General features: G+C 43.9%; 1 protein-coding gene across 6 annotated transcripts in view; it reads right to left on the reverse strand.

Moving 5' to 3' along the window:
* Positions 1-12,132, reverse strand: part of LOC137424664 (uncharacterized) — a 140,223-nt gene that overhangs the window by 29,226 nt on the left and 98,865 nt on the right. For 4 of the 6 annotated variants that reach the window (XM_068112359.2, XM_068112358.2, XM_078775727.1 and 1 more), the window contains 2 exons: positions 6,609-6,729; positions 3,020-3,363 (listed from right to left, as the gene is read on the reverse strand). In XM_068112359.2, the coding sequence (XP_067968460.2) occupies positions 3,020-3,363; positions 6,609-6,729 (465 nt within the window). The remainder of the gene's footprint in view (positions 1-3,019; positions 3,364-6,608; positions 6,730-12,132) is intronic. The other 2 variants (XM_068112360.2, XM_078775726.1) reach the window with 1 other exon arrangement.

Here is a 12,132-nt window from a genome sequence, read left to right on the forward strand (position 1 = left end):
TTCCGCTCATTGTTTGGCCAGCTGGTCTGACCACTCCACCCACAACGACATAATTAGTAGGAAGGCTAACTCCACCCACCATCATTTTGATTTGCATGCAGTTCAGGCAGAACACATCATCGAACCTGTTATATTCACAATCGCCATGCCCTACTTTAAATTGCTAAAACATAAACTTCCAGGAGCATGCAAGACGGTGCCTTGTTGCCTATACACCGCCCCAAAAAGGGAGGGTTTTCTGTTCTTTTTTGAAGCACCACAGTGATTAGCAACAATTAAGAGGATCTTGGTAGATCTGACCACCCCCACGTGCTGGCACAACCTTAAACGAAGCAAAACAGTATCGCACACATGCTTGCAATATGAGTAGTTGGACAGGCACAGTGGTTGATAGGACAGGTAAAATCCAAAAACAACCTGTCCAATGAACAGAATGGAAAAACGTTCGTGTTGAGTCCAAGAATACAGCTTCCTCAGGAAATAAGAGGAATAAGAAGAGAATAAAATGTGGATTAAATTATTCTGTCTCTTAATTCCTCCCATGCTCGTCTAGCCAAAGGAAGCTGCATAAGGCAACCATGAAATGCTACACAAGGTAATTCCTTTGCTATGTCAAACTCTACCCAGGTTCCTCTAAAGCTGATAAACATTTACAAGTAAAGTAGTATGTACATAATAATCCCAAAGCTACATCCCTCCCTTCTCCCCTCAGTAGCACGACCGGTTTCATCACCTGTTGGCAAGCCATCAGCGACAGCAAAGCCAAAAATGCACACCACCAAGGCTCCCAAGCATGTACCATAAGCAGTTTCAATAGCAGTTAACATAGAAATAACAAGACCCAATCATGTCTCTCATGTGTAATTGAAGGGAATAACCAATAAGCTCTCACCGAACCAATTACCCAAGGTTTTTTTTTTGCAGCTTTCTTCCACAAGAGCAGCAAGGGAGGAGTTAATTTATGCGACATTCCTAGCCATCTGGGGTAATTGACTAGGCGATATCTTTTTGATATATATATATATATATATATATATATATATATATACACAGTGCATTCAGAAAGTATTCAGACCCCATCACTTTTTTCACATTTTGTTATGTTGCAGCCTCATGCTAAAATCGTTTAAATTCATTTTTTCCCTCATCAATCTACACTCGATACCCCATAATGACAAAGAGAAAACAGGATTTTAGAAAGTTTTGCAAATTTATTAAAAAGAAAAAACTGAAATATCACATTTACATAAGTATTCATACCCTTTGCTATGACACTTTAAATTTAGCTCAGGTGCCTCCCATTTCTCTTGATCATCTTTGAGATGTTTCTCCACCTTGATTGGAGTCCACCTGTGGTAAATTCAATTGATTGGACATGATTTGGAAAGGCACACACCTGTCTATAAAAGGTCTCACAGCTGACAATGCATATCAGAGCAAAAACCAAGCCATGAGGTCGAAGGAACTACCTGCCGAGCTCAGACAGGATTGTGTCGAGCCACAGATTTGGGAAAGCCTACAAAAAAAATTCTGCTGCATTGAAGGTTCCCATGAGCACAGTGGCCTCCATAATTCTTAAATGGAAGAAGTTTGGAACAACCAGGACTCTTCCTGGAGCTGGCCACCTGGCCAAACTGAGCAATCGGGGGAGAAGGGCCTTGGTAAGAGGTGACCAAGAACCCGATGGTCACTCTGGCTGAGCTCCAGAGATCCTGTGTGGAGATGGGAGAAACTTCCAGAAGGGAAGTGGCCGTGTGCTGTGTGCAGGAAGGCTGGCGGAGTGAACTCCATTCATTGCACAATGTGCGCTGAGTGGGTTCATCAAAAATGTCGTGGTTTGAGAGGGTCATTAATCAGTGTGGCAGCTACATTCAAATGTAAGGTGCGCACAGAGGGAGCTGTAGATGAAGGAAATGTTGAGTTGGATCTTGGAGACGGCGTGAAGCTGGAAGGTGTGAAAACATTTTTTTACCTAGGAGACATGCTGAATGGAGAAGATGGATCAGACTAGGCAACGGTTGCTGGAGTGAGATGTGCATGGAAGAAGTTTCGGGAACTGAGTGGCGTGCTGACGAGTAGGGGAGTGTCGTTGAAGCTGAAGGGAAAGGTGTATGCTGCATGTGTGAAAAGTGCTATGATTTATGGGAGCGAGACATTGGTAATGAACGTAGAGCAGCAACGAAGGCTGGAAAGGGTGGAAATGCGAATGGTTCGGTGGATGTGTGGAGTATCGTTGAGAGAGAGGAAGACAAATGATGAATTGCGAAAGATGATGGGAATAGAGCCTGTGATGGATGCTGTGAAGGGGAACAGGTTGAGATGGTTTGGTCATGTGTTGAGGAAGGATGAACGTGACTGGTTGAGAAGAGTGATATAAATGAATGTAGAAGGAAGTAGAGGATGGGGAAGACCGAGAAAGACTTGGCTAAAGATGGTGGAATAAGAAATGCGTGTAAGGGGGTTAACCAGGGGAGATGCAGAAAATAGGGCAAAATGGAGAAGATTGTCATGGGGATCGCAAGGCTAACCCCCACTCCAGCAGGGAAAATGGCCTTAAAATGCCTGTTGTCTGTTGTTGCTGCAACATAACAAAATGTGAAAAAGTGAAGGGGTCTGAATACTTTCTGAATGCACTGTATATATATATATATATATATACTGTATACATCAGAATCCCAAGCCAGCACCCTAACCATTAAGCCAACACCAGGCTTCCACATATCTATATACCTACACACACACACACACACACACACACACACACACACACACACACACACACACACACACACACACACACACACACACACACACACACACACACACACACATACGTAGTATGTACATACATGTTCATATACATACATACAGATATACGCATCATGGAAAGAAAGGGGAAAAAAAGCCTAAAGAAAGCAAAATAAAAGTCAAAATTGGAAGGTAGATTTGTTCTATAACCTCCATTGTTACATTTTATTCAACCTCTGTCTCTATTTTCCAACATTTTTAGAATACGTACTTCATTTGGGCTACATGTGGTCTGTTGTCCAAATCGACTGCTTTCGGAGTTGATTTTTGCTGCCAGTGCTGGGGTTGTTGATGCTTCTGCTGCTGCTGCTGATGATGCTGCTGCTGATGCCAGGGAATCTCATTCTGCTGGACCAGATTTTGTTGCTGCAATTGTCCTTTCTGGTCATGTGATCTCGCTGTGTCGGCCCTGCGTTGAAGAGTTAACTGCTGCCAATAACGCTGCTCCTGCTGCTTGCGAAGCTGGGCAGCCTCAGCCTCATGCTGGTAGGCCAGCCGCTGCTGTTCCAGCTGCTCTTCATAGTGGCTGCGTAGAACGCCCCTTGGCACATGTATCTGCAAGGAAATGGCATTAGTGGCAATGTTATAAAAGAAAAGGTGTTACTTGTAACATGTATAATTATTATACAATTTTTACAGATTCATGCACGATCGTGCAATACTCTTAAAACCGATCGATCGTGCAATACTTGTCCGTTACTCTTAAAACTTCAAGGTGAATAGTGAGATTGATGTACACCGCAAAACAATTCACAGGTGGCAGAAATAGGGGACAAAAAGAGTGGAGGTGTGTGGAATCAAGCTCAACAATAACAACCTGACCAGATGAGAGACAGAGGAAGACAGAGGTTGCCAACCGATTTGAATTGAGAGAGCAGTGAGCCCAGTTCCTTAAACCTTTTGTGGACAATACCAGTGATGATCAAGAGTTTTTCCATCACAACAATCAGGGGTGCAACGTGAAAGGTGTGAACAACTTTCAACAAAAGTAAGGCATTGCCCTCATTGCATTACAAACATGTCTTGCAGACTGTCAGAAATTAAAACACAGCAAATAAAGTCACAGTACACTGAGGTAATTTAACCATGCAAGTCCCAGACAATTTACCTCAATGTTGCTGGGGATTTGCCCAATAAAAACTTTCACACAAATGTCACCCTATAATCGGTGCTGAATAAAGTAAGTTCCACTGCATGAGCAAATCATCCATGATTCCCTAAAAGCAGTCGATGTCATACCTGCGCTTGTCATCAGAATGTACGGTACGTTAGAATGCGGTAATCAAGCGTTATGTTACACAAATTACAAAAACAATTGGCTTTGTTTGGGTCGAGTGTTATTCACGATGAGGGACACCAACAAGAATTTAATCGTACTAGCAACGGTACCCGCCCTATGGGTGGGGCTCCAATTGGGAAGCCCAAATGAAAAGGCAAAATATCAGAAATTGAAGGCTTTTTAAAAATTTTAAACGATTCATATAAACATTCGTTGAATCTTATCACACGCAAATCATCAAAATCTAAACAGTATCTTTAGAATTTCAATAAAAGCCACATCACTGTTCATATCGGTAAATATTATTCCATCGTGTTTCAAATCGTGATCGATACACTATGATCGTGAATCGTGATCGATAATCGTGTTCACAATCGCTATGTCGTATGTACTCCCGATACGTGCACCAAATTCCCGATACGTGTAACTGTACCAAATCAACAGTTAAAAGGATTTTGAGCCGATAGCTGTTACGGCCTTGGCAAGATTGATGGAGACAGTGATCTGTTAGCGTATTCACCACCCAAATAGCTATGTGGAATTGTCTCATGTGGAGATTAAACGTTACGGCTGTTACGGCCTTGGCAAGATCGATGGAGACAGCGTTTATTATACTTTTAATGAAGGACACTGTCTCAAATCCCAGTCTCCAACATGGATGGGGCTCAGCGGTTTACCCGAGCCTGACGGCGAAGGGCAAGGTACACGCTGGCACGTCCAGTGTAGTGTGCGTGCGGCCCCGGACATCGAAGAGCATTAAACGTTCATTAAACATTATACGTTCATTAAACATTAAACGTTCATTAAACATTAAACGTTCATTGAAAGATTACGAAACGAAAAACATTACGAAATTACGTTCACACCGTCACGTCAAACACTACCGTGAACACATACATCGTCACAATGAGAACATCGTCACAATGGACGTTATGCGAACATGAATGTTATGCGGGAGTCCAAACCTGAGAATACTGGAGACCAAAGCTGAAATTGGGAAAACGAAATAGCCTATTTTACTCCTGGAGATCCCAGGATTACCCACACAAAATATCGTTTCGATTGGTTGAGCCGTTTTTGCGGTACCTTCGAACGGACGGACGGACATTTGGTGAATTATAGTAAGATGTCGAATAATTGTAAGGTTTAATGAAGCTTAAGTTTATGTCACATTAATTAAAAAGATAGTTCCTTTTGTTTTGGCTTGGGCCGAGCCTGGAAAAAGGGAGGGTGCAGTGTTGCGTTTAAGTTTAAGGTTTATCCCTGGTGTTGGCTTAGCGGTTAGGGTGCCAGCTTGGGATCCGAGGATCCTGGGTTCGAATCCCGGTCGATCGCTGAATTAACGCCAGGGGGGTTGACTCAGCCTGTCATCCTTCCGAGGTCGGCAAATTGAGTACCAGCTTGCTGGGATGAATGATCCCGGTGTGTACCCCGGTTTAGAATAGGTACACTGTATCCCTGCGCATCGTAAGAGGCGACTAAGGGTTGGCGTCAGGAAGGGCATCCGGCCTTAAAAACATTGCCTCAAACAGGGAACCATGATTGTCATGGGGCCCGCAAGGCTAACCCCCGCTCTCGCGGGGAAAATGGCCTTAAAACGATCATTCATTCATTCATTCAATGAAGCCTGTCAGAATGCACGTTAATCAAGCGTTATGTTATGCAAATTACAGAAAAAATAGTGTTACATAATTTTTGAACAGCCCCATATTGGGGTTAGGCAATCCATGATCATGTGACGAATCAGCTTGTTCTGATATAACCGTGTGGAGGTTGTCATGGATGAGAGGTGTCAAGTTAATTTTTTAATAGCGCATTAAATGCATTTCCCAATTGTGCTGTTCATCTATTAAGAGTGCTTTAAATGTATGTTTCCCAATTGCGCTGTTCATCTATTAAGAGTGCTTTAAATGTATGTTTCCCAATTGGGCCGTTACCTAATTTTGTCACAGGTTGTGGCCACACTAGTTTGTTTGACCACGGTCATTCTTGTTTATCCATTTGACTAAACACAGGTCAGCCATTTTTCCTTGAAAGGATTGCATGCTCCAAGATACAATGATCCCTGTGGTGGCGTGAGGGTGGGGACCAAAAGTGGTATGCACTTTTTTTGCCTACATTTTTCTTCTTTGACAAAAAACAATGGCATACTTATGATATCCTGCCCTCTAGTCTTCATTCCACCTTTGAACTTTCTGTCTGCACCATTAACCATCAGCAATAATTACAGAGAATTACTTTTGTTCAAAACAATCTTCTTTTCACCTTGTAAAGATGTCACAGTACAGCAGTTTTTAAAGACTGAGAATCTCAACTATTTTCCACCTTGTTACCCTGCTAGCTTCAATACCTGCAAATCCAGTCTCGTTGTTGTTATGCACCCGTTAATCAATGACCTTGTGAAGGTAACAAACACTTTCTGCTGGTCTCTCTGATATATCAGATGATAGCGTAGATGTCAACACTCAATACAGAAGCTTCTACCAGTGTATTGTGTCTTGTACACATCGGGAGGGTGCACCTGTGGTGTTGGTACTGTGATGTGCCCTGATGGAGCAAGAGCCTTGGATTCGTTCAGTCTCACCCCTGCATGCCTGTCCACTGCTGTTGATGTTACTTCCTCTTTCCAAATGTGTAGTTTCCTGCAAAAAAAACAAACAAATTCAACACACATTGAGAATGAAGCTAAACTATATTATCACGACATTTTACCCAATTCAAAAGCTTGATTTCAAAGAGTTGGTGTCACAAATTGCTATCAGCAACTACTGTACATTGCCCAACGTGCAAACAAAGATTTTTTTTCCTGGAGAAAATGCAATTCGCTTGAAGTAACGAATTATTGCCAAACTATATTCGACAAAATATTAGTTTTTTGTTTTTTTTGTATACAAGATCGAGGCTCGTGAAAGAGCGAACATTAATCACACAGAAAGACAAACCGACACATAAAACATATAACATCGGGAGCGGTAGACAAGATGGGGAGAGAGGGGGAAGGACACAAACACAACATTTGAGAGCAGGGACCGAGAGACATGGAGACATCGAGAGATCTGAGAGAGGGCGAGGGCTTTGGGGGGCGGGGCATGGGAAGGGGGCGGTGGGAGAGGTATAAAACATATGGACACTGCCAGGACTTCCAGGAAAGAAGTTGGAATTTCAAACAAGGTGGATCTGGGGTGAATTAGCGGGGGTAGAAAAGATCAAGGTTTTGGATGGGGGAAGATAAGAGATGGTGGTGAACAGCTGTTTTAAAGACCTGGAGGGAGGAGTGGGATTGAAGGGAGTGAGGGAGTTTGTTCCAGAGGCGGGAGAAAAGAGGAATGAAAGAGTGAAGGTGAGCAGAGAGCCGAGATTTCGGCAGTTTAACCATAAGAGGGTTGCAGGCAGATCTTGTGCGACCTGTCGGAATATTTGGGGGACAGAGCACAGAGAGAGCTGGGGGTGCAAGGCCGGAGAGGAGTCGGTAGAAGACAGAAAGACCACCTACCTGCCTGCGGTGAGTGAGTGAAAGGCCCTCAGAGATAGCTTCATCGCGGGAGATTCCAATAATTCTGAAAGCTTTGGTTTCAACAGCGTGAAGCCGAGCTAGGTGTGAGGCAGGAGCACCGGCCCATAGGGGAGAACAGTATTCCATTGAGAACAGTATTTTGAGAATGAAAGATAATAGTGTTTATAAATGACTCCTCGTGGGTTAAATATTCTTAATATAGCAGAGTTCTTTCATTAATTTGCATGTCCAGCATAAGCGTAAAAGCGTAAGCGTATAAGCATCGCTTTTATGTTATAGATAGAGACATCCACCCCATCCATGCTAATGTTGTTTCTAAAACCGCCATCCATTTTGACCTGTTTATTGTCGTTTTACCCTTTCGAATCCTTCATTTATGTTCATTTAAAGTGTCTGTGAGGCCTGGACCGTGAGGATGTGTACAATCAACCGGGGATATTTACCTCAGAGTTATTTGAGTGACAGGGTCTCGAGGGGGTCGCTCTGCCCCCCAGACTGGGCTGTGGCCCAATAGCTCACGAGAGTGAATGGGAGAAGCACGTTGGTGCTGAAGGTGGAGGCCAGAGCCTTCAGAAGCCCACACAACAGGAGGGTGAAAAGGAGTTCCCAGAAATCAGCTTAACAGGAGCTTCCCAGAACCGGCTAAAAGGAGTTTCCCAGAACAAGTGCCATGGAAGGCTGCACCATGCTTGTCAAGCTTTCCTGCTTCACCATGCTCCCACTCAGCCAGCCACAACTCTTATCCTCCTCCTGTCTGTGTGTTCTCAGTCCCAAGTGCAATATATTGTACACCGCTCCTTTCCTATGCCATCTCCAGGCATTGCAAATCGTCATTGCTGGGCACCGAAGGGGGCTCGGCAGTGACGCACACTGAAAGGGAGTACTCAGTTTTCACTCTCGTTGTTTTCTTGCTTTCTTGTTTTCTTGTTTGTTTGTTTGTCCGGACGATATCTCAGCCATCCTTTGAGCTAGGAAGCTGAAATTTTGGCACAATAGTGAGAAAGTGCTTTGTCATAAACGGTATTATTTTTTTGTTGATTAATCAATAAATTGAGGAGTTATTTAATTATTAGCGATTAATTAAGTACTTATTTAATTAATCAAATTTCCTTTCTCTTCTGACCATTAACTCAGGCACCTTTTGAGTTAGGAAGCTGATATTTGGACATGTCAATGACCAGGTGATTTGGCTGCAAAGGATATTTTTGATTTATTAATTAATCAATTAATCGATTAATTATTAAATTATTCGATTAATGACAAAAAAAAATTTTTTTTTAAAGTTACAGATTCTGATGAAATAGTGGTAGTTTATGTGTTCTCTGACCAAATTGATTAATAATTTAATTTTTTTATGATTATTATTTATTTATTTTCATTATTAATCATTTATTTATTTTCTTTCTCATTTGGCCAATATCTCAGGCACCTTTTGAGCTGGGAAGCTAATATTTGGACATGAGTGACCAAGTGATGTGGCTATCAAGGATATTTTTGATTTATTGATTAATCATTTCATCTATGAATTATTTATTGATTAATCGATTAATTATTTATTGAGTAATCAATTAATTATTTAATTTTTTATAAATGACTTATTTAATTAAATTTCTAAAAGATACATCTTCGGATGAAGCACTCGTGGTTTAGCTATGCGATTAGCCAATTGATTATGAAAATATTTTGTGATAATCTTTTATTGATTTTAATTATACAATTAATCAATCAATTAGTGTACACCTCTCCCTCCCAATGCAGCCTCAATGAGCTGCACTGCGGTATTGCCGGGCGCCTGAGGCGCCCCGGCAATGCCGCGCTGTACGATATTTAATTATTTGGCATGGGGGCGGTGTACTTTGAATGTATGTGTACTTGTTTTCTTGTTTTCTTGTTTGTTTGTCCGGGCGATATCTCAGCCATCCTTTGAGCTAGGAAGCTGAAATTTCGGCACAATAGTGAGCAAGTCCTTTGTCAAAAACGGATTAATCAATATATATATATATATATATGTATATATAATTATATATATATGTATATATATATATGTATATATATATATATATATATATGTATATATAATTATATATATATGTATATATATATATTGTTGCGGGTATGGAATTTGGCCTCCATATCCGCTTGTAAATATTCCCCTATTTCCCCAATACTCCCCAACTCTCCCCAATCCCCCATTCCCTAGTCCCATTGTCTGTAAACAACACCCAGTAGAGCCGATCTCCCCCTTCTTCCCCCATTAAATGTCGTGCCCAGGTCCACCGCATCTCATGTAGACAACTTTCGGACATCTTGCTAGTTATTCTTAGTCTATGTCAGTTAAGGACTCGTTTCCATTAATTCTGACTCTTCGTTGCACCAGAATGTGATTATATGGCACCAGTAGTGAGTTTAGGACCTTCCCATACCTCCCCGCATCTCTTCCCCATGAAGAAGCTCCAACAACAACAACTACAACAGCAGAGGGGGGCGGCGCGGGGAGTGTGCGTCCTCACTCCGGCTCGGTTAGCCGCCATTACCCATGTGCACCGACGGGGTTACCACGAAGGGGCTCCCTGTCGGCCCCTCGTCAAGGGCGGAGCCGGTAACCCCCGCACCCAATGACAAGCAACGGACCGATTCCATCTGGGGCGGAGCTAACGAGCCGAGGGCGTGACTCCCCGCCGGATATACGCGACGACTCACCGGAAGTGAGAGTGAGATGCGCCCCGAGCTTGAGAGAGAGAAGACAAGAAAGCTACCTCCGAGCGCTGAGAGACCTCCTGCATCTGTTGGGCCGCGCTATCCTGTCCCTGAGCACAAGGTGCACCTTGTGCTGGCCATCGAGGACCCGCTTTCCTTGCCATCAATCCCCATGTGAGTCAGTTTTTGTCCTGTTTATCTGTCGTCTGTCGGGGCTATTATAAGAGTGTGTCTAAGTGCCTACCTTCCTATGTTATACCTCTCATCCCTGTAATCTGACCTTCCGTAAATCCCATAATATAACCTCCTCCGGAGGCCTTGAGAACTGAACCCTTGGTGTCGTATCCTTGTAATCCCAGCCGTTGTGTCCTTTTCCTTAATTGATCTAGCATAGCGCGATTAGTCAACGTCCGGGTATAATCGGGTAACCTGTTGCAGACGTGGTCATACCAAACCGCTCGGTAAATCACCATCCAAGACCGCGCCTGTAACAATTGGTGTCGAGGAGTGAGATTCGATCCAGAGCGCGTTTTTTTTACGCGCTCGAAATTATAACGGCGAAATTTGATTTTGTTTTACGAAAATAAAAACCCGAATTTTGAAAGTCGCGCTATGGCAGACCAAGTCGGCTGGGTTCCGGTAGAGAGTGAGGCAGGGTCGATCCAGGACCAAATTGAGGGACATGAGGAGAGCGAAGCAGTGAGGGCGGCAGGTTCGCAAAATGGCGTCCTCGCGCCCGACATTGCGGGCGCGCAAAATGGCGCCTCGCACATAGCTACGGCGGTCGCACCCGCTGCACAAGTGGGAGGGATGGCCCAAATGCAGGCCCTCATGGAGCAATTTATGGCGCAAATGCAGGCGTCCCTCAAACTGCAGAGTGAGCAATTGGGGGTAATGGGGAACCGGATGGATGCTCAGGGTGAGCGATTGGAGGGCCAAATGGGGGTAATGAGGGACGAAGCGAGGGGTACCGGTGAGGGGTTAGACAACGGAATAAAAGAGGTAAAGAATGGGTTAATGGGGGTAGAAAACAGAATGGCCGCTCAAGAGAATCAAATGGAAGGGATGCAAAAGGGGTTAGAGGGGTTAGAAAACACTATGGAAGGCAAATTGAGGGACATGAGGGACCAAGTGGAAAGGGAAGTTAAACAAATGGGGCAGCAGATAGAGGGGGTCAGAATGGGGGTAGAAACCAAACTGGATGCTCACAGGGAGGAAATGGAGCAGATGAGGGTGGCATCTGGGCAGGAGATGCAAGTGATGGGAGAGGAGATCAGAAGAGGAGTGAGTGAGGAGGTCGGAGGAGTGCGCGAGGAGGTGAGGCACTGTAAGGAGCGCATGGAGAAGGAGGTGAGAAAGGGGACGGTAAAGTTACAAGGGGGCATAGAGGACCTGACGCAGGAGGTGGAACAGCTGACGGAGGGACAAAAAGAACTAACGGACCAGGTAAAGAAGAACACAGCGGTAATAGGAGGGTTAAAGGCGACACAGAAAGAACTAAAAGATGACTTGATAGCGACGAAGAGGGAATGTCAGATGGTACGTGAGGGACTGACAACGAGGTTGGACGAGGTGATAGAGGTAATGGAGACGAAGGACCGGCAGGTGAGGACGCACATGGAAACGGTCAAGGTAGCCTTGGAGGACGAGCTTGAGGAGACGTACCGGGGAATGAAGGAGGTGAAGCAGAAATTAGAAGAAGTGGAAGAAGGGGTGAGCGAAATTAAGAAGCGACGGAGAGAGGATAAGAAAGAGATAAAAGAGGAGGTAAAAGAATTGGTCCAAAGTCTGTGTTTGGATCGTGATGGTGTGCTCATTAACCGGATGAGGGATT

The sequence above is a fragment of the Myxine glutinosa genome, chromosome 4 (assembly GCF_964187855.1).
Source record: "Myxine glutinosa chromosome 4, kmMyxGlut1.1, whole genome shotgun sequence".
NCBI lineage: Eukaryota > Metazoa > Chordata > Myxini > Myxiniformes > Myxinidae > Myxine > Myxine glutinosa.